The sequence below is a fragment of the Pleurodeles waltl genome, chromosome 6 (genome assembly GCF_031143425.1).
Source record: "Pleurodeles waltl isolate 20211129_DDA chromosome 6, aPleWal1.hap1.20221129, whole genome shotgun sequence".
NCBI classification, from domain to species: Eukaryota; Metazoa; Chordata; class Amphibia; order Caudata; family Salamandridae; genus Pleurodeles; species Pleurodeles waltl.
The window spans coordinates 1697910456-1697933961 of NC_090445.1; the positions used below are offsets into that span (position 1 = coordinate 1697910456).

The window sequence follows — 23506 nt, forward strand, 5'->3', positions numbered from 1 at the left end:
CCTTTCTCTGTTTGTTGTCTGGGCTGGCTTGGCCGAACCTTACCACATTCCTCCATTTGTTTTTAACCAGCAATAAAAATAAAGTTTTATGACTCGACCTTGACTGGCGCAGCCCTGCCCGAAGCTGCATGGCGGTGGAATGTAGTGCCCTACAATGGGTAGGGTGGCTGCCGGGGTTAGATGAAGGGCCTAACCACAGGCAAGGCCCTCCACCCAACCCCATGCCACGTATGGCTGAAGGCCTAGTGCAGTCATGGGGTTGGTCACACCCCTCTTACTTCATGTTAAAAAAAATAACCTGAAATTTACTGAAAAAAAACAATGGGTAAAGTGACATTATAGTTAAGAATTGTAATAATATTTCTGATGGATACAACTACCTGTGGATTCTCCACCTAAAGAATTTTCCCCTCGCGCCAGATTTTGACGGACATTTTCTTCTAGCTCCGCACGTCGACGATGACGTCGCAATTGCCCGACTTCACGCAACGCTGTATGACGTCATCCAGGCAATAAGAAGCCCTCATCGACGTGCAGACGTCAGTTCCCTTTTTTCCGTGCCTTCGAGTAACGTTTTTTCTTCGAGGCTACCAGGGAGCTACAGTTTCACTTCGGTGTAACTATGTCGCAGCCGAGGAAGTCGGGTTTTAAGCCCTGTAAGCAGTGTGGAGGTCGCATGTCGGTCACGGACCCACATGACAATTGCTTGTGGTGCCTTAGTTCCGACCATGAAGTAGTCGTGTGGTTCATGCCAACGCATGAATCCTAAGGCCCTGAAAGAACGGGAGGTTAAGTTATTTCTTGCTCGATCCAAGAAGAAGCATCATCATAGAGAGTCTTCTTCTAAATCCTTGAAGTCTCATCAGCGTCATCGGGACTCTCGGCGCCGGCATGGATCACGGCACCGATCGAGCAAAGACCGCACCCGTTTGAGGTCACCATCGGCTCGGCGCCGACCGTCGTGGTAGATCAGCTCAACTGTGACGCATCCACCTCCGACGACTCCAGCTTCACTGACATCTCCACTGTCGGTGTATGAAGTGGATCTGCATCAGGACCTTAAAGATGCCTGTGGCGCTGGGGGACCCCGCGTCGGATGGCTCCGAGGATCAACGCCGTCAGAGGTCTTTGGCATCGGCTGACGCTTTATCGACGGCGGGGATTGAGTCCAGGCTCCGCTCCATGAGGTTGGCTCTGAGGCTGCTGGAAGAACAAGAATATGAAAAGCAGCACTTGGAAGAAGGAGAGATCATGGAGCCTTCAGGGGACCTGCAAGGCTTGGACACTGCAAGTGGCCTAGACACTTCCCCGGAATGGGACTTGGCTTACAGAGGAGGCTGCCTCTTTTCATGCTGTGGTGCGGAAGTCAGCAGACTTTTTAGACCTTCTACTTCTTGCTGCAGATGTGAAGACCAACATCCTTACTGAGGTGTTGCATCCAGCATCAGCTGTGGCGGAGCCCCTTCTTCCTTTCAGTGAGGCTCTTATGGACCCTATTAGGGAAGTTTGGAAGAAGCCAATGACTTCGGCTGCCGTTAACAAGGCGGTGGCGATACGCTATCGAATGGCCCAAGGTGATCCAGACTTTTTGTCCAAGCAACCTACTCCGGAGAGTTTGGTTGTGCAAGCGTCATGCTTCTCCTGTTCTGCTCCTGGATCGTTTCCTGGAGTTCCAGCAGACAGGGAGTCTAAGAGAATGGACCACTCGGCTAAAAAGGTCTTCTCGTCATGTAGCATGGCTTTGAAATCCACCAATGCTACTTGCATTTTGAGACGTTACATTTATGCCCTTATGAATGAGGCTAAGGGGCACCCGAGATTATCACAGGAGCTGCTGAACCTTGTGTCGGATGCTCAGGGAGCGGTGACCCAGGTCATTCAATCTGGGCTGGACACTACGGACTCGGTGGCCAGGGCTATGGGCATGTCCGTAGCAACGAGGCGGCATGCCTTGCTGCGATTGTAAGGGTTCTCCCCTGTTGATCAGATCACTCTGCTTGGCCTGCTATTAGATGGAGACAAACTTTTTGGATCGAAAGCCGACTCTGCCTTAGAACGATTTAAGGAGAGTAGAGCCACGGCGAGATCCTTGGGACTGCTAGCAGCCACATCCTCTTATTTGAAATAATTTAGAAGGTTTAGAGGGTTTGGTCGTGGCGCTTCCTTTTGAGGCAGGCTCCATGCGGCAGGACAGCAATCTGAAAGAACTCTTCCTTTTAGATCCTTCAGGGGCAGGGGTAGAGTACGCACTAGAGGGGCCACCCAGCAGCACTCTGCCTCTTCCTCTTCCTCCGGAGGGGTGCAGCAGGGAAAGCAGCCTTAGTTCTCCATCACTCCCTGTTCACACATCTCCTGTAGTGGGAGACTGACTCACTTTCATCACATGTGGGAGTCAAGAACTTCAGACTCCTGGGTCACCGATATTGTAGAAAAAGGGTATGCTCTTCCCTTTCAGGAGTTCCCTCCTCCCATCTCTCCTCGCCCATCCTTCTGTTCGGACGACTATCTTCTGTTACTGCAACAGGAGGTGATATCCTTTTTGTCAAAGGGCTCAGTGGAGTTGGTCCCGGAGCAGGAGAGGGTTCAGGGCTGCTATTCAAGATACTTCCTGATACCCAAAAAGGATGGTCGGTTGAGGCCAATCCTGGACCTGAGGATTTTGAATTGGTTCCTCAAGCAGGAAAAGTTCAAGATGCTGACCCTGACACAAGTTCTTTTGGCATTGAACGAAGGAGATTGGATGGTGTCCGTCGATTTGCAGGATGCGTACTTCCATATTCCGATCCTCAAGTCGCACAGGAAGTATCTCCGGTTTGTGGTGGGGTTGCAACACTATCAGTTTGCGGTCCTCCCATTTGGTCTTACTTCGGCACCTCAAGTCTTCACGAAGGTGATGGCGGTGGTTGCAGCGGAGCTCAGAAGAAAGGGGATAGCAGTATTTCCTTATCTGGACGATTGGTTGATCAAAGCCAAGTCTCCGGAGCTCTTGCGGCATCACCTGCAGGTGACAACTCTGTTGTTGTTCGATCTGGGCTTTTCAGTGAACGTGCCCAAATCTCACCTGGTGCCCTCTCAACACCTCCTGTTCATAGGGGCAGTACTGGATACAACATTGAGTCGGGCCTTTCCTCCGCCGCAGTGGGTTCAGGACATTCAGGCGTTGATTCCAATGTTTCGAAATGGAGCGGTTGTTCCAGTCCTCAAGGTCCTTCGTCTGCTCGGTCTGTTCGCTTCTTGCATTCTGCTGGTCACTCATGCACGCTGGCACATGAGGGCTCTTCAGTGGTGCGTCCACAGGCAGTAGTTTCAACACAAAGGAGATCTCGAGTACAATAAGGATCTCCAGAGACGCTGCAGCGGATCTTCAATGGTGGGCTGCGGTCGGCAACCTGTCGCAAGGAAGGCCGTTCTCGCTACCTCCGCCAGTTGCCACAGTTGTAACGGATGCTTCCACTCTAGGGTGGGGAGCTCATCTGGGGGCCCTGGAGATCAAAGGTTGTTGGTCTCCAGGAGAACAGAGATTTCACATCAATCTGTTGGAATTGCAGGTGATACGTCTGGCTCTCAAGGCCTTCCTCCCGTCCCTTCGCAGTCAGTCGGTTCAGGTCCTGACGGACAATACTACTGCAACGTGGTATATAAACAAGCAGGGAGGAGTGGGGTCGTATCTTCTCTGCAGAGAAGCTCTTCGGCTATGGTCCTGGCTTCAGGACCACCAGATTTGCTTGGTAACAAATTATTTGGCCAGAGTTCTGAACGTGCGTGCGGACAGCCTCAGTCGGCTCATCTCGACCGATCACAAGTGGCGTCTTCATCCAGATCTGGCCCTTTACGTCTTCCAGAGGTGGGGGTATCCACAGATAGATCTGTTTGCCACTCGGGAGAACGTGCACTGCCCGTCGTTTTGCAGCCTCCAGTATCCGGTGCAAGTAGCTTTGGGGGACACATTTCAGATGTCCTGGAAGGGTCAGTTGCTATATGCGTTTCCTCCCATACCCTTGATTCCTCGGGTCGTAAGGAAGATCCGCCAAGACCGGGCACAAGTGATTTTAATAGCCCCGGATTGGCCAAGACGGGTATGGTACTCGGATCTTCTCTAACTCTCTCTGTGCCCTCCGCTCCGTCTCCCGTACAGGGCAGACCTCCTCCCTCAGTCACAGGGGCAGGTTCTACACCCCCACCTCCAGAGCCTGCACCTTCATGCCTGGAGATTGAACAGGCAATCTGGGTTCCTTTTCTCTCCCGCCGGAGGTGGTGGAAGTTATTTTATTGGCCAGGCGACACTCCACCCAATCGATCTGTGCAAGCAGGTGGGCCAGATTTGCCAGCTGGTGTGGAGAGAACCAAATTGATCTCTTAAAGGCCCATTTGTCTGAGGTATTGTTATGTGCTTTATCCTTGGCACAGAAGGGTTGTGCAGTTGCCACAGTTAAGGGTTATTTATCAGCACTGTCGGCTTTTCTGTGCCTTCCAGACCAACCCTCCTTGTTTAAGTCACCTCTTGTATTGAGGTTCATTAAGGGTCTCACTCATAAGTTTCCGCCCACTCCGTTTGTTATGCCACAGTGGGATCTTAACTTATTATTGACCTTTCTTATGGGATTGCCATGTGAGCCGATGCACTCTTGTTCCTTGCGATTTTTAGTTTCAAAGACTGTTTTTCTAGTGGCCATAACATCTGCTAGAAGAGTGAGTGAGCTTCAGGCTCTTAGCGTAGAGTCCCCATATATTTCCTTTTTCAAGGACAAAGTGATGTTAAGGACCAAGACTGCTTTCCTCCCGAAGGTTGTTACACCCTTTCATTTGGGACAGTCTATTACTCTCTCTTCCTTTTATCCTCCACCCCATCCATCCAAGGAGGAAGAGAGGCTTCACCGGTTGGATCCACGAAGAGCGTTGAGCTTCTTTGTCGACAGGACGAGGGAGTTCAGGCAGGACGATCAACTCTTCGTTGGTTACGTGGGGAAGAGGAGAGGCAAAGCTGTCCACAAGAGAACGCTGTCCAGGTGGGTCATTCTTTGCATCAAGCTATGTTATTCTTTGGCAAAGAAAGAACCTCCGGTAGGGCTCTGAGCCCATTCCACCAGGGCTAAGGCTGCTTCGTCGGCCTTGGCTACGGGTGTTCCTGTGGTTGACATCTGCAAAGCGGCAACTTGGGCACCCCTCCATACTTTTGTCAAACATTATTGTTTGGACTCTGAGGTCAGGAGGGATGGCCATTTTGCACGCTCAGTGCTGCAGGATTTCTTGGTTTGACCATTCAGGCACCCGCCTCCTGAGGTGGTACTGCTTTGGGACTCTATTCTTTAGGTGAGGAATCCACAAGTAGTTGTATCCATCAGAAGAACAAGTTACTTCCCTTCGGTAACGCCTTTTCTGGTGGATACACTAGCTACCTGTGGATTCCTCCCGGTCCCACCCGCCTCCCCGTTGCCTGACTGGATATGTATATACATTTATATGCATAATTTGTGTTATTTCCATTAGTTTTGTTTCATATTATTGGAATAAAAGTTGGTATATAAGTTTGATTGATGTACTTATATCACTTCTGTAATGTCAATGTTCGCCTCGGAGGCACGTAAAAAATGGTGATAACTGAGGTCTGCACGTCAACGAGGGCTTCTTATTGCCTGGATGATGTCATATGGCGTTGCGTGGAGTCGGGAAATTGTGACGTCGACGTGCGGAGCTAGAAGAAAATTTCTGTTGAAAGCTGGTGCAAGGGGAAGATTCTTTATGTGAGGAATCCACAGGTAGCTAGTTTATCCACCAAAAAAGGCGTTACCGAAGGTAAGTAACTTGTTCTTTACTTTAAAGATGGTCATTGGAAAAAAAAAAACAAGGTTAAAGGGATGTTATAGTTAGGTGAAAGGCACAGTAATAACAGTAGGTTTTGAATAAACAAAACCACTGAAATTCACCATTTATAGTTATGTCAAGTAACTTTAACTGGTGCCCTTAAAGTGACCATAACTAGCGCTGTCTCCATGCACTGCTAAATGCCTAATATATTACATCACTCATGACATGTTGTATGACATCATTGATAACATTTTTGCAACATCTGAAATTATATCATTCATAATGACACTGTGCATGATGGGGGCACAAGTTATAGTAACTTTAGGTAAGGTTTTTGTTTGTATGAACCTTCATCAAATATCTTTATCCATTATTTTGCTGAAGTAATATTGGAATTTTGCTTCGGCATATCACAGTACACAGAATAGGGCCATGGGCTTCAATACAAGCAACTTTAGTTATTGACCCACAAGTGTAGTGCAAGTCAAAAATGAGTTTGCAAACAATAAGGGATAAGGCACTTGCATTTACTAGTGATTGCTAGTTCCTATATGTACTCGATTGTGTTCACAAGTGCTGCTCACTAATGAAGACATTTATTGAAAGTTGCTATTTTCATCCATGATGAACCAGCTGTTCCATATATGCCTGTCCTGTAGTAAAGAGTAGGAAACGTATACATGTAATTTGTTATGTTGAAAACGCACCCTAATAACTTTATGAAGGACATTTGAAGCAGTTGCATCTGACTCTAGAGGCTGCAGCTTTGATCTGACATGAGAGCGGCATTTTAATATTGACCTGACGTACTGCAGCTCTGTGATAGAATTGTTAAGCAGTTGCTTCTGACTCGCGCAGCATCTCTAGTTATGACTTAGGGCACTGCAGCTATGTGAAAGGCCAGAGCTATTGCCTTTGCTATTGCTTGTTCTGTTTGAGCAAAGCCGGTGGCTGTCTCACTTGCCAAAAGCATTCACTCTTTACGTCTTCGCTCTCAAGCTGTAAAGGATGGAATGAGGAACACCTCCAACTTTCCAGTATGTGCACCACAGGATGCATATGCACATGGTGGTGCTGGAACTCGGCAAGGATGCACGCAGTGCTGCTAATGCCACTCAGACGACCATCAAGCATTGTCACTGTCAGGAGTGACAGCATGGAAGGCAGCATTATGTATGGGAGCTATCACACCCCTGTTGCACAGCTCAGGTGTTTCCCGCCTCTGCAGGCATGGGGTGTGAGTTTCGAGTGCCCTAGTCATTGCCAACTCCCACGCCCTGCAGGAAGAACAGAGCTATTATTAGTGCAGCTGGTGCATAGGCACCGGGTGCCAGGGGTCCAGTGCCCCAGTCATTGCCAACTCCCACGGCCTGCAGGAAGAACAGAGCTATTATTAGTGCAGCTGGTGCATAGGCACCATGGGCAAGGGGTGCCAGGGGTCCAGTGCCCCACAATTTTGGCATTCTGTGTTTTTTGTTTTTTTTTTGCCACCGAACTGATGACAGATGGGCCATTTTCTTTGTTTGTATAAAGGCACATGACACCCATGCTATGCCAATCGCCTCCAAACCCCGCACTGCAGTGTTTACACAAAACAGCACATGGACTCCTACTTATCTCCCGACTCCTCCTCTGAGAGGTTATAGGTCGTCGCTAAGTCCAGAGAGACGACAGAGCAGGAGGCATAGCAAACAAGCATTGTGAAAGCCAAATCAGCCAAAAGATCCTGCAGTTTGGCTGCCAATTCAGACATATCAAGGTTGGCAGTGCTTATTGCCAATGTTGTACAGCATCAAGAAAAGGAGAATACATGTTTTTATTGGAGGCTGTGCAGCATCATTAAAAAACACAATGTATGCATGCATACATCATAATGCATGCACAATTATGTTCCATGGTGCAACACCGCCTAGCGTGATGATGTCCATGCGAGCTGGAATCCGTGCATTTGCAGACACACAACATGATGAGGCTTCCATTTCTGTTTCGATTTACACTTCCTAGATTGCAGTCGCCAATCTTCAAGTAGTAAAGATAAAAACTAATTTAAATGTGTGTGAAATTGCGTTTTGAAAAGAGCACTCAGGGCAAATTGAAGTTGTTGTGCCCTTTATCCATTACAGCAAATACAAAGAGCACAAAGGGTGGGGCGCGGAGTTTCGGAGCACACTCGGTTGATATTTGAGGGAGGAAGCAGCACATGAGGGAGAGAAGACGAACACACATGGACTCCAACGGAATGCTTAAAAAGAATAATATAGTTTCCTGGAAGCAAGCAGTGGAAGGACTCAAACAGAGCACGTGTAATCCTGCTGTACAACCTAAAAACAGATTTAAGTAGTTGCTAATCAGTAGGACTGTGGAATGTGTAAAACTGGAGAGTCTGATCTGACACAGGACTGGTGACAACTTTAGGTGAGCCGGGGGTGCCGCTTGGGCTTTCTGAGTGGATACTTGGGGCAGTGCTCCGAACTCTTAAATAGCCAGGCCAGAGATTAAACGTGCAAATGCATTCCCCTCTGTAGCTTTAATTTCTGTTGTTGTGTACTATTGTGTCTGATTCATTCTTAGCAATACCTCCTCCCCCATTAATGGCAATTGGCTGCTCGTGCTGCATTGCCACACCACCCCCAGCTCTTCATTGGAAACAGTGTCAAACACCGTTCAGATACTCGAGTCGCATCCTGTAAGGAAACCATAGTGTGATTTTACAAAATAAACAGTTGTAGGTTGTTTCAATTAAATACTTTGATTTTTCACTAACATTCGCAAAATGTAGAAATGGTGAAAAAGAAAGTAAAACAAGCATTGGCATAGCCAATAGGTCTCGCCTTTGGGACCTTATAAGTATTTAGCCATGCAGCACATTATCGTGGTTGCTACAACATCTACTGTTCTTTAAACCTGAAAGCTTGGACACTAATAGGCACATTGTAGCACTGCATTGGGAACTACTTATTTAAAGAAATGTTATGCATCTTAAGGTATTTGGCTTGTCTGATTGTACCAGTTTAAAAACTGCATTTGCACACACAGTTTATTTCGTTTGGCTCGGATTCGCAGGTTATTGTACCATTGCCAGATAGTATTTTCAGTGTTGGAAATTGGGCTGTTAGTTGTGTGGCCAGCCCAAGTAATAGTTCCTCCGTTGTCCTCAGTAGGAACCAACTACCCTATTGTAGAGCTCTCACAGGGAAGGGAAGCAGAGAGGTCTAAGGCCTACTCAAGGGAGGTAGGGTGGGCCAGGAATCACTAGTCACTGGCCAATAATAACAATCAATAAATGGTTGTCCCGTCAGTACTTTTTCTTTAGAAAAGGAAAAGTACATTTATTACACAAAGACTACTAAATATAATACAAGAGTTTATAAATATACATTGACAGATGGAACATACCTTAGCTGACATTGTGCAACCACTGATGGCCCCCTAGAAGGGTCACCCAAACATATCAAGAGTGCTCAAACAGTCATAGTGTAATAAGAATGTTACATTGGCATTATTCAGGGTCATAATTGCAATAAGGAGAGATTACTAAAACATATACAATCATCATGTTAACCCAAATAGAACCTTTATCAGAAATAAACTTTGTGTGTGCTTTCCTTCATACACTTGGCATTAAACTGTAATGGTCAGAACAACCTCCAAAGGGCACCACAATAAAAACAGCATTCGGAAGAAACAAGGTCATGAAACTATATAGTCAACCCTTTGAGGGCTTAACCACATGAAAACAGAATTACAGAGAGCATTGCAGTGTAACCATATAGTCAGCCCCCAGACGGCTTAGTGCATTATACATTTTCAGGCCTAGCAGGCCTGCTAAAATATTATTACAATCAAGGCCCTTGGAACATAGACTACTCCCAACTGTAAAACAAAAGCTCCAACCATGAAAGGGCTTAAAACGACATTGAATAGAGAAGTTATAATTTCCGGGTCCCCCCAACCTAGTGTGGAAACCCTGTAGATGACTTCGAGAATGACCTGGATGTCGTGCTGAACATTTAATGGTTGTCCTATCGTCTTAGGACCACCACAGGCTGAGTTATGGGCAAAAATGTTGTAAAAGGAATGCCCAGCAAAGCATTATGGGGTGAGTTTCCTGAGTGCAGTAAATATTGTAGTATCGGCCCTCCACCTGTGCCGGGGAGAGGCATGTTGAAAATTTTCCTTGTGGTTTTTCTATTTAAATTAAAAGACACCAGTTTGCATATTTTCAACTGCTAAACTTGGGAAGAATTTAGGAATGGGGTTGCAAATTTAATTGACTCCGATTCACAGATCGGTAACAGTGTGAGTAATGCGCTTGTCAGTGGTATACATAAAACTAGTTGTGTTGGTAAGCACTTCAGCACCCCACAAAGAGGTAGTATGCTCTATTCAAATGCTATACTAATGTAGTACAAGGATCACAGACAGAATGCAGCATGAGGGAGAGGATGTTGCATAACAGTTAGAGCTGCCGACTATGGAGCTGGGAAACCAGGTTCGAGTCTCCGCATCAGCACAACATCCTGTGATTCTGGGCAAATCACTTAGGCCCTCATTATGAACTTGGCGGTCTGGGCCGCTATGCCGGGGGTGACGGGAAATCCCGCAATCCGGCATGGCGGCCCAGACCGCCACATAATGAAGCCAGGGAGGGACGCCATAGGCAGCCCTCCTCCACCGCTAGGCTGCCTCAGACAGGCAGCCTAACGGTGGATGGCATCATTATCCGACAGGGCAGCGGGAAAAGGCGGGCGGAAGGGGTGCCCCGGGACCCCCTGGGAGCCCCTGAACTGCCCATGGCTCTTGGCATGAGCAGTGCAGGGGCCCCTGTGCAGTGCCCCATCTCACCGGTCACTGCCCGATTTACAGGCATGGAGCTGCCAGCAATGTCCTGGCCAGGCATTCCGCTGGGCCAGCGGGCGGAAACAATGCTTCCTCCCGCTGGCCCAGCAGAATGTATATTATATTACTGGCGGGGTCCCCGGGGGGCTGGCAGTCGATGGAAACAGCACGAACACAGCGGTGTTAACCGCCATGTTCATAATGACCCCCTTAATCTCCACCTGCCTACCAAAAATGAATGTGTCCTTTTGTAATGTAACTGGTGCTCATGTAAAGGGCTCCAATCTTCGGGTCGAGTTTTTGCTATATAGAACTGCAAAAAAAAAGTAAAGATCCTTCTCCCCCCCCCCTCCGGTTTACAGCCTTTGTTGGGCGCAGACACCACAAAGAAACAGATGCCCGAAAACAAGGAAGAGGAAGAAACAACATGCCATCATGGAGCGCGAAGTGGAAAGGCAAAAGAAAAAAGTAGTTTGCCGACACTAAGATATATGGCCGATCTTGCAATAATCCATGTAACGGAATCAGTCTCAAAGGTGGTAACAAAACATAAAGAATTTACGTAACAAACCAAAGGAATTGTGAAATGCAGACCAAGGAACGAATGAAAGTGATGAACATGGTTAAAGCCCAAAGAAGTAGATTACAATAGGTCGAGAGACAGCGAATGCCCGCTGCATAGGTTCGACCTAAAAACACCTCCCAAAGTAATAGCACATTTGGTACCACAGTGCAGTACTAAAATCTCGTACAAAAACGGTGGCTGCCATTTCAGAGTTACAAAGTGGTGTGAAACCGTAATACTACATTGTGCTGATGGGCAGTAGGGCAAGACAGCCAGCAGTGAATGCACTTTTTGTGGGTTTTCAATAAATGTTAAAGTTTAAATTTGCACAACTTTGAGTGCTACCCACACTCTTGTAAAAACAATGGGATAGTTTCCCGTGAAGGGAAAGAGTGGCCATGCAGCAGTAGACCTAATGAAAAACTGATTTAAAGTTCATTAAAATACATAACAGCAGAAAGGAAACTAGACAGGGAATGTTGTAGACCGAAGGAAAAGATGAGCTCACTAATAAAAGAGAGTAGATCCTAGGTCAAAAGAACAGTAAACCTCGAAAATTCAACGAGGAGCCAAATGATAATTTTTATCAGCAGCAGCAGATTTTTTCATTTAAAATAGATTTTGTTGGTCCTGTTCCTAGAGGAGGGTTTTCTCCACATGCGTAGCTGCTACAAAATGAATCGCTGTGGTGGCAAGTTAATCAAGGAGATTGTGGGTAAAATAGGTCTCAGCCCAAACTGAAAGGGGCTGTCGGCTAAAAGGATGGGAGTGTGCCAGTACAGAAAATGCCAAATCTGACATTCCACTGAGATTTAAAAAGTATACATTGGCGAAGACATTTGCTTCTCAGTTTCAAGTCTGCTTTTAACATGCACGAGGAGTTTCAACCTTTGTTACGAACTCTTTGTTCGCACTCATTACAAGGGCTGGAGAGATGTTTGCCTTCAAATTACAAAACCCTCATACTAGTCATCCAAAGCCCCTTGGTGTCTTCTTCAGGTACATGCTTGGGATAAAAAAAGCTAGTTTGCTTTCTTGGTTTGGTGACTGACAGATGAACAAAGTGGTTAAGGGCAAATCTTGTTTTCCCATGCTAAACTACGCACCTCCCTGTTACCGGTATCCTAATGTTTTTATCCTCCCCTCCGTTACTTCTAGACCTAATTATGTCTTGTATTTGCATCTGCCTAGCTTGATCACCTGCAAGTTGTTCAAATGCTGCCTTTAGGCTGATCCTAGGCGCACCAAGATGTCAATCCGTAAAATCTTGTCTTCAAGAATTTGACTTGCTCCCTATCAAGAAACTTATTATTTTCGAAGCTTTAGTTATTGCCTCCCGCTGTGTTCATAAGATTGCCCACAGGTATCTCCGTATGAGGTTTTGTCAGTATTTACCTTGGAATCCTCTTAAATCGGAAGAAGCCTTACTCTTGAAGACCCTGAGGTTTTGTCTCAAGACACAGAGATGCTGCTTTTTCACCTATCTGGCTGCTAAAACGTGGAACGAGATACCAGTATCCCTTTGTCCAGTTACTAATGAAAACCAGTTTAGGAAACAGTTCAAAATGTGGCTATTTAGATAACAATAGTTTTTTCTGGTTGGCTCCCTTCTTTTGCTTCCAGTGCTGGGACCCCGGATTGGCAGCTGTGTGTTTTATAAATATTGATTGATGCCAGCCGTGGAGCCCAGACTAAAACCCTTTGTTAAAAATCTGTTTTTGATCTCCTTTAGTTTTCTCTTCTTTGTTTATTTCTTCTTCCTCTTTGGGATTTCATATGCCATAAATTGTATGATACTATGACTTATCTTCTCAAGGACCCCTCTTTTTACTAATGTTAGAGATCTGTACTCTTTCACTAAAATTTCCCCAGTCTTCTTTGGTTGTGATGGACCACTCATCCTCCAACATGGTGGGCTTTTCAGCCCCATCAAGAGATATTCTTTCCTGGCACTATATTTTGCACATTAATTAACCCAGCTTGAAATCCTTTGCCAAGATGTCTTCTTGATATCTTCTTTCTTACTTCTTTCACCTTCCTATTTTTCCCCCTCTTTTGCTTCTTTCTCCTTTCCCCAGTATGATACAATACTTAAACCCATTCACTGAAGGACCTAGGTAATAGTTTTGTGCCATAAATCCAAATAGAGCAAGCCGGCTCCTCTTCTTCTCCTCTCTCTATCCTTATTACTCTTCTTTGTCTAATGTTTTGTTCTCCTTCTTTCTCTATTCTGCTTCTTCGTTGTATAGTAGAATGCTACAGCACATCCACTCAGCAACCCCTGAAATTAGTTGTGTGTCATGGATCCCAGTGGAAAAAGCTTTTCTTCTCCTTTTTGTCCTTCTTCTTTTTCTAACTTCGATTTGTTCTTTTCCTCCATCTTCTGCTTCTTCTTGGACTTCTTTGTCTTCTGCTTCCGTTTCTGGTTTAGGAAGCCCTGGATGGTAAAGTACTATGGGAGTGATATAGAATTTGATGAACAGGTTACTCTGTGGCAAATGCTATGAAGTACACTGACCTCCAAACCCTTGGTCTGCACACACAATTTAGAGTCAGCCAGACTGTCAGTATTCCATTGACAGAGCCCCCGTTGGCTCTGTCAGAGGAATACTCCCTCCAGCAGCCTGGTGGACCAGGACTTCCATCGGAGGAAGCACATTACACGGTCGACCCTATTTAGGGTAAACAGAATTTTGTCTTTTTCCCTGTCTGTCACCGTCATCATGCAGATAAGGACAGGGAAAAAAGAATAATGTCAAAATAATAATGACCCCCGCACAAACCGTAGGAGAAAATTCAAAGGGCGGAGGCCATAAGTATTTTTTTTATAACGGAAACTCTCACTTTGGGAGTTTTGGAAAACAAAAAACCTTGGAAAGGTTTAATGATTGACTGTCACGTCTGATGGTACTGTCCATCAAATATTTCTTTAATTCACAGGAACCTCTTTGATGGTGGTCTTGTCAATGTGGAGAAATGAGACAGACATTTCTAAGGTAATGAAAGGTATGCCCATCAGGGCAACAGAATAAAGTAAACTGTCTGCCAAATTCAAAATTAGGCCCTATGTCACATCCACTCAAAGACTCCAGGAATTAGTGTCATGTATCCGGAAGGAGCAGACTCTTTACTTTTTCTAACTTTTCCTTTTTTTCTGTACCTTTTTGTCCTCCTTTTTCCTTATTTGTTTTTCCCTTCTTCTGCTACGTGTTCTGATTTGGAAGCCCTGTATGATAGAATAATATGCCACATCCACTCAAAGATCCCTTGAATTAGTTTTATTGTTATGGATCAGAACAAAATAGGTCCACCTCCTTCTCCTTCTCTTACTCCACCTCTTCCTTTATCATTTGTGTGTGAAAGAACTGTGGTTGAATACTATGACCCATACACTCAAGATGCCCCGGAATTAGTAGTGTGTCATGGCTTCATGAAGAGTGAATTCTTCAGCAGTCAGGACTAACAATCACGGTCTTCTGTCAATCAGATTTACTGGGAAAGAGGGTAATGATGGCCAGTAGCTGGTAGGCTTACGGCCATTGACTGTCCTGCTTACTCATCTCTTCTCCTCTTCCTCTTCAATTGCTGACAAAATCATAGCCCAGAAGAAATTAGGGCAGTCCAAAACAATGGAGGGTAGAGCCGGTGGGACAATGCCATTCCTGTTCTGCTCCTTCCCAGCCCATGAGCACTGTTATTCTTCCCCACCTCAGTATTTTCAAACAAATATGTATTTATCACTCAAAACCCAGTTAATCCTGAAAAAAATGAACATACAGAACAAGAAAGGATACTTTGAAACCTTCAAGCTACCATATTAAGTTACTTACAGTCAGAAATGCAAGTACCTGAATCCTCACTTTTGGTTTCCTTCTTTTATGAAGCTATTAAATCGGACCAGTAGTTTTAGAGGTCTGGAATGAGCCAAGACCTTTTGCTTTAGCTAAAATGTTATATATAGTGTACTTACACAAAGGGGCTTTCAGCCATCTCTCTTCATCCATTGGTCTGTTCTTGTGGCATTCATATTTAGCTTCTGCTCACTACAGCATACAGCATAGGACAGTGGGTCAGCGTACCTCAGCCACTGGCTAAGTTCACTTTGAGTGACTGCATGTAGCCTTTCTACAAGGAGCACATCCGTACACAAGGTAGTTCCGTTCATTGCCAGTGTTCTTGTTTTTACTTTATTACTACTTTAGCGTTGCATTTGTTTGTAGACCTACCAGACGAGGGCACAGGGCTCATTCCCGATTTATCAGATCCTGTCTCCTGCTGCTGAAATTCATTTTGAAGTGGTCTTTGTTTATTTATATCTCTTCTGCTTTTCAATATCATACCAGTTGCTCACTTGAACTCTGAATATGAACATGAGGGTGCTCTGTGGGAAACGTCCTCTACGCCGATTCTTTAATAACGAAGTCCTGGTTAACGAAAGCGGAACAACGCTTTCTTTAACCAAGACTTCATTATTTTGTGCCTTAACCATGCATGTCCTGAACAACGAACATGCGTGGTTAAGGCACAAACAAGGGAGTCGGCTGAGGAGGACGACGCAGATGACGAGGCGACGACTCAGGTAAGTGGGGGGGGCGGGGGTTTAGGTTTTGGGGTAGGGGGTCAGGGGGTTTTAGGTTTTGGGGCAGGGTTGGGGGGCGGGGGGTTTTAGGTTTTGGGGCAGGGTTGGGGGGCGGGGGGTTTTAGGTTGGGGGGTGGGCGTTTTAGGTTTTGGGGTTGGGGCGGGGCGTTTTAGGTTTTGGAGCGGGGTTGGCGGGCGTTTTAGGTTTTGGGGTGGGGTTGGGCGGGTTTTAGGTTTTGGGGAGGGGTTGGGGGGGCAGGGGGTTTTAGGTTTTGGGGCGGGGTTGGGGGGGCGGGGCGTTTTAGGTTTTGGGGTGGGGTTGGGCGGGGCGTTTTAGGTTTTGGGGTGGGGTTGGGCGGGTTTTAGGTTTTGGGGCGGGGTTGGGGGGCGGGGCGTTTTAGGTTTTGGGGCGGGGTTGGGCTGGTTTTAGGTTTTAGGGCGGGGTTGGGCGGGTGGCGGGTTTTAGGTTTTGGGGCGGGGGGGTGGTGGCGTTTTAGGTTTTGGGGCGGGGGTGGAGGGTCGGGGGGGTTTTAGGTTTTGGGGCTGGGTTGGGTGGTCAGGGTGATGCATGCAGGATCAATGGGTGCCTATTACTAATGCCGAAATATCGTTGTTAAGGCATTCGTGGTAAAGGCATTAGTGGTAACAACGAGGTCGGTGTTCCGACCTCGTTGTTCAGGCACTCGTTGTTTCGGCAGGCGGTGTTCCGACCTCGTTGTTCAGGCACTCGTTGTTTCGGCAGGTGGCGTTCCGACATACAACCGTGCTCTGTATTTATACCATAATTATCTGTCTGTCATTCCTTCTTTCTGTCATTCATGCCTTATTTCTTTGCTTCTTTCTTTTGTTAATCTTTCTTTCCCCTTTCTGTCATTGTGTCTTTTTTTTATTTCTCTCCTCCCCTTTCATTTCTTCTTTCTTTCTTTCATTTTTCTTTTTTGTTTTCCTTTCTTTTGTCTTGATATCTTTCTATCTTTCTTGCTGACTTTCTCTCTTTTTCTTCATTTCCTTTCTTTCCTCATTCTTCATCTTCCCTTTGTTCTTTCCTCATTCGTCTTCTTTCTCTCCTCGTTCTTCATTTTTCCAGTTTCTTTTTTCTTTCTTCCCTTTTACTTTCTTGCCTTCCTCTTTGCTTCTTTCCTGTTAATTCTTTCTTTCTTTTTGTTGCCTTTTTCTTTCCTCCTTGCCTTTTCCTTTTTTTCTTTCTTTCTCACCTTTTTCCCAAAAGCAAGGTTTCTGACAGCCAATGACAGACCAATTGACTTTTTTATGCCTGTGTTAGACAAGACATCTTTGATTTTGCTAAAAGTATGTTTATAACATGGTTACCTATAGGGTTATGTGTATAACATAGTTACCTATAAGGTCCATTAGTCTGTGTTCTGTCAATAACATTTCCCCCCACCCTCTCCAGTGTGCATCAAGGAGTAATGCGTCAGCTGACTGTAGCCATTTGTTGACTTCAACGTGAGTTATGACTTGCTCTCCTTTTACAATGGGCATAACAACACATAAAGTAGTTTAAGTGCCTATGGCAATGCCTGCTTTTTTCAGACAAAGACAATATTTTTGCCTTTAACCAATGTTTTTTTTTTTGATTTACAAGGGCTCAGCAGCTCCTCAAACAAAGTTTTGCAAAAACCATGACAAAACAAAAGAATTGCCAAAGGCTGACAGCCAACACCCGATCTATTGGCTTTGTTAATGCTTGTTGTTTTATTGTTGAAACACAATTATTATGTTCATTGATTGTCCCAAGACCCCTTTTCTTGTATGCTGGTACACTGTTTAGCCATGTTTTTATGATCTGTAATGTGTCATTGCACTATGTTAAGGTGCAAAAAATAATTTCTTTTTTTTATTGTTTTCTCCGTTAGATTCCACTATCTGGACCATTTAAAAGCCCTGGATTACAGTTCATGCACTTAAAAAATGTGTTGCAAAAAGAAAATCTGGGTATATCTTAGCATATTTGCTGTTGCTTTCATAACATTGGTTTTGTACTCAAAGAACTACCATTGGATTAAAAGAGAACATCGTCAATTTTTGCAAGCATATTTTCCCTCTCATAATTTTAGCATTTCAGAGGATACAATAACTAAATTAAAAAACAGCAGGACTTTCATTATAGCACCATATCAAGATCATAGAGACGGAAAAAATATTCGCACAATTGCAATAGTTCACAAAGATGTTACACAACTTTATTGCTTCATTCATTGCAGACCCAAGAACTATATCTATATAGAAAAGGCAGTCTTAGACAAGCATGTCGATCGTTTTGATTTCCCTTATGTCACAACAGATATCCTGTGTCCAGAACCAATAAACTGCGATCCAAAATATATTGCACTAGATTCATCCCAGGATGCAGCTATGGATAAGCTTTCTGTATTTACTATACAAAACACACACCAATCAACTTCATTTTATGTGAATTTTACTGTCTGCATTTCCGCTATGTTTGGAAATTATGACAATGTCTTACAGTTCACTCAGACAATAGAGATGTATAAACTGCTGGGGGCGGGGAGGGTCACAATCTATAAAAATAATTGTAGCCTTTTGATAGAAAGACTCTTGCAATATTACATTGCTGAAGGGATTGTAGAGGTGGTACCTTGGCCCATCGAAAAGTACCTTGCTCCAGCAAAAGCATGGCACCACTCAATGGACGCCAAGGATATTGGGTACTATGGACAGCTGGTAACCCTGAATGACTGTATGTACAGGAATATGTATCGGAGCAAGTATGTGATACTCATCGACCTAGATGAAATAATTCTGCCCTTCAAACACCCTGACTGGACGAGTATGATGTATAGTCTTCAGAAGCAACATCCCAATGTTGGGGCATTTCTTTTTGAAAATCATATCTTTCCCAAACATGTGTTCAGCCCAACTGAAGGGTTTAACACTTCTTCTTGGGAGGCTGTGCCCGGCGTGGACATCCTGAAGCATATTCACAGGGAGCCTGATAGGAAAGATTACTTTAATGCCAGAAAAATGATTCTCAACCCCAGGAAGGTGATTCAAATATCAGTACACTCTGTTCTAAAGGCTTACAAGGAAAGTCTGCAAGTTCCACTCGATGTTGCGCTTGTCTACCACTGCAGGGGTCCTCTTCAAGCTGCTCTGCCTAGAGGATCACTAATTGAGGATCCAACCATCAGGAAGTACACAAGCCCATTAATTGAAAATGTTAACAAGGTGCTTGAAAGAAATATGTTCTTGAATAAAACTGCAAGCACCTGAAGGGCAACTGGAGATTACTGACTACTATCCATTTGGTCCTTGATCTTGAGAATCATCAGCTTGGATGCCTGGGGAGCATAATATTGTTCTTAGGCTGCACTACAAGGAAGACAAGCCAGAGGGCGTAGTTGGGTGAGGGCAACAAGGGGACATTTCTAAACTCATTTTTGTCCTGTTTGCATACTTGGGGTGTCACTCACCAATAACAATGTGCATAAAGTGCTAACACCTGAGGAGTTTACTATCCTAAATCCTTCATTCGTCTTTTGACCAACCAGAAATTATTGAATTCACTTGCTACACCATACAGAAGAGTTGCTCAAATAAATTTAACAAGATTGTACGGGCTCAGGTTCTCAAAAGGTACGCTTGTGAAGTCAGAAAGTCAGTCTGCAAGTGTTATATACTTACTGTATGTTTATGTCAAGGAAGGTAATTGTCCCTATTGCTTGTGGAACCCCACTGCTTCATTGAAGAAAGCAAATGTCCATTTTGATAATGCATTTAAAGCAAAATATGTGCATTTGTTGAGAAAGGGAATTTGTTCTTAAAATATACAATGTGAATTTGTTAGGTGTATAATTTACCCAACCGCAACTTTAGGGCAAGGGGTGGGGTTGGGAGCAATTCACAAACCCACCCATAACCCTAGTACCTTTAAAAGTAGATAAACTAAGTGGAAAAACTCACTGGTGTCAAGGACAGAAAAAAGTGTTTTTTTAAAGGTTTTGCATAGTAAGAGATGAGAGACAAACACTTTCCGATTGGAGAAAAACTAAAAATCATAAATTTACATTTGCACGCTTATGACTTCTCACTGACATCTACAGCAAGCAAAGATTTCTAAAAACATTCAACAGATTTCTGAACAACAATTTGTTCCAGTTGTGGGATTCATTGTTCTCCTTGTATGATTAATTTTACAGGTGCGCATTCTTGACTCTTTGCACTTACACATTGTGAATCTGTCTGATGGAGCCAAAATCTACAATTAGAAATATGCGAATCACATGCATATCATCTGCTGTTCCCCCTAATAGCTTCATCATTTTTCTCTGCTGATCCTACAGTCAGACACAGGTGGAAGTGTAACAAGCGGTCATGAGGGACTCCGGCATACCAGTGGCTCCCTAAGCCTTTGTTTACATCATTCTTCAAAAGCAACATTAACACTCTTTGAAATTACCCAAACATTATACTTCTTTTTAGATTTCCAATGGGGTAACACACTGCAAGCTAGACAGGAGCGGGTGGGCTCCATTCCAGACAGTAATGAAGAATGCACTGAGTGCAGGACCAAAGAAATGTGCCATGATTTATGCGTATATAGAGAATTTTATCAGTCTAAGTCGATTGTTTTTTTTATATCTGTTAAATATGAATGGGGGAATAGTGAGATTATTGTTACTACCTCTAGTACACGGCAACTACGACCAGGGCTAATCAGAGATAATACCAACTAGAGGTCAGAGCTGGCCCAAGCAAGTGTTTGTGTGTGGTGGGTGGAAGGGACCATGACTCATGGGTGTTTTCATGTTAGTGGTGTCATGATAACATGGAATATTACCTTTGCACTATAGTAATACACGTGTGAATGTGTGTTTATCAGTACACCATTCTATAAATAATGAGTTATGGGCCACATTTATTTTTAACTGGAGTAAATGTGTGAGTGGCAGGGTTTATCATTTGCTTGTGTTGACTAAAGTTACAAAAGTCACAAATGTTAAACGTTAAGGCGGCTACACAGTGTTAGATGCTACAAGCTGAGTCTGTGGACCGATGGTTGAAGCTGCCAACGGACAGTTTTTAAGGTCCCTCAGTTCCCCAGCTGGATACATTTCTGACTCCCAAGACTTTGCAGCATATCATCCATCAGCCCAAACTGTACGAACAAATGCCAAGGACTGTTTAATCCCTCCTATTGCATTTCTCTTGTAGACATTGCAGCCAAGGATTGGTTTCAATTTCAATTGCAGGCACCTGATTTTCAATAAGGGATGAACGCCTCGTGAAGTGTCAAATATTTTTAAACCCCCAAAGAATTTGACCATTAATGCAAAAGGCACTGAAGGAAAACAGAATAAAGTGCTAACCCTTGTATGTAAAAAAGGCTCCTTTACATTTGCTGTACCATGTAACCCTTTGCTTGCTGTGGGCTGACCATCTCCATATGAACTTTCAAAGCCTAAATGAAATGTTCGGGGGGGCCTTGTACTAAATTTTTATAGGCGATTGAGTATCAACGGGTAATACCTAAAGGCTGTTCTTAGGAAAGCACAAGCTTTTGAGCTTCTCAGAGCAAATTAGTGTTCAATGTTTTCGGTGTTATTGTATGTTGCATTGTGTTATTAATCAATCTATATTTCATACTAAGTGCCTGAATTAGAGTTTTGCGGATGGGTACTCATCACACACGAGACATATTCTCTCCGCCTTATCACAAGTGCATTAGGATGTAATACATTCCCAATAAGGGCATGGGCTGTCGTCATGTTTGTAGTGGAGTACCCAAACTGTAAACAAGGCCCTGTTTCTAGGAAAGTCATGACATGATTTTTTCAGCCTCACAGAGTTATGGAACTTTGAATCAGTTGTTTTAGGGCAGTATGGTACACAGCTCAAAGAGGTATTTATTGAGAACAGGGGAGTCTAACCTAGGTCCAGGTGGGCCAGGTGGATATAACATTTTCAGAACATTTCCAGCATCCCCTTAAACCTTCATCAGAAGCCCCGATCTGAGGACTGTTACATTACCCGTCAAGCACTTGAGCCACGTCTAAGAACAGGCATCATAGTTGGGCTACTCATACCAGAACCAACTGCAACGTCTTTGAAATCTGCATTACTGTTTATCGCTCTAAAGACACATCTGTCAACTTTGTGATCATTTTGAGAGCACTGGAGCACTTGGCTTGTTGCATGAACTGCGCTTGCAATTAAGTAACAGTTGAACACATTTGCTTGTGACTTTGTGCATGATTTACCGTTGGCCACCTCAAACTGTACTTCTGTGTCCTTTTGTATGCGTTGATCACTGGTGGTCGATTAATATTGCACATCAATGAAATATACAGTCAAATAAAATATTACATTTGGTTGCTGAAAAAAAGGGGGAGAACCTATAGGTCAGTGCACATGCATAAATCAGGGGAACATGTGGACATGCTCTTGATCTGTTTTTTAATGCATTAGTTTTCTATTATTTAAAGCTTTGTGAAGTGTGTTTGTGGTAAGTAGAAGTATTTGTTCTGTTGTGCCTCGACTACTAAATAGCTTGACATGACGTGTGACGATTTGCCAGGCTGTCTGTCTAACTGAGTAGTTGAAGCTAATTTGTGAATAATTGCTATTAGCCATTTATCAGTGGCATGTAAATCCAAATGTATGTGCCTCAAATGAAACTCAGCAGCTCTCCGCCTTTTCTCCGCTTAACCTTTCTCTCTATTTGTCGTCTTTACTTTGTGCACTGCTGTCTTGTCATTTTTGTGCCTAATTTATTGGCAGCTTGAAACAGATGTTAAACGACCAGCTAATTGTTCTTAGTGCCCCATTTGCTTCAATGTAATTGTTCTGTTGTCGATGTTGTATCTGTCTGCAGAAGTGCCTTTAAAATATTATATGTTTATTTTTATAAATTGCATTTAACTATTTAACTTTGGTGTTTTGATATTGCACTGGAAATAATCTACATTATGCACATTAATTAAATTACAAATAAAACTTCAAAAAGTCTGGATTGTTGAAAGAAACGCCAGTGAGAAAGTTGAAGTGTTAAGTGACAGTGAAATGTGTTTGTGTGTGTGTGTGAGATATATCACAAAATACCCCCAATTTTATGTTAACAATTTATTGCAACTAATAGAGCAGTTCCATTAACTTACAGCGCCTAAGGAACATTAGGCCGAGTACCTATTTGCGGCCCCAGAACTTAAGGGTGGCTTGCAATATTATTTTAATGCATAGTTTGGGGTACATTATTCCATATAATAAACAGGCGTACGTCTCCCTAGAGCTAACCAACTTCCCAGCTAATCTGTGAGTATTTCATTCCATCCTGACTTTTCTTTGGATTCTGGTACTCGTGTTTTTTGTTTCCATTGTTAATTAGCAGTTGTCAGTGAAACCAAGAAACAGGTTGTGCTGTTCTCTTCTTATCAAGGAGATCTTATGAGTTGCACCTCTACTCTAGAATAGTTAACCTTGCCAAGCTGGCCATGGGACCAACATAAGTCAAAATACCACAACATCTGTCATCCTTGGTATTGCCTACCATTACGCTTGATCTAGGACTGTTTGGCTGTGCCCCACTGATTTGCAGGCATTTAACATTTTTTTTCCCCCAGCATCAGATCCTTATAGATTAACGTCCTTGAGTCAATCCTAGTAGTCAAGCTGGGAATCTCGTGATCTTTTAAGACAGAAGCAAATAGTATTAAAATTGCCATAGGCTCAATACCAGT

At 44.1% G+C, this 23506-nt stretch overlaps 1 protein-coding gene across 4 annotated transcripts in view; it reads left to right on the forward strand.

Annotated features, from left to right (window-relative positions):
- The window catches only part of LOC138301369 (glycosyltransferase family 92 protein F13G3.3-like), a 205465-nt gene extending 182690 nt beyond the window's left edge, over positions 1-22775 (forward strand). For all 4 annotated transcript variants that reach the window (XR_011205098.1, XR_011205097.1, XR_011205099.1 and 1 more), the window contains one exon: positions 17666-22775. Coding sequence is in view for 1 of the 4 variants with exons in the window: in XM_069241787.1 (XP_069097888.1) it covers positions 17721-19043 (1323 nt within the window). In the remaining 3 variants the exon portion in view is untranslated. The remainder of the gene's footprint in view (positions 1-17665) is intronic.
- Positions 22776-23506: the final 731 nt, after the last annotated feature.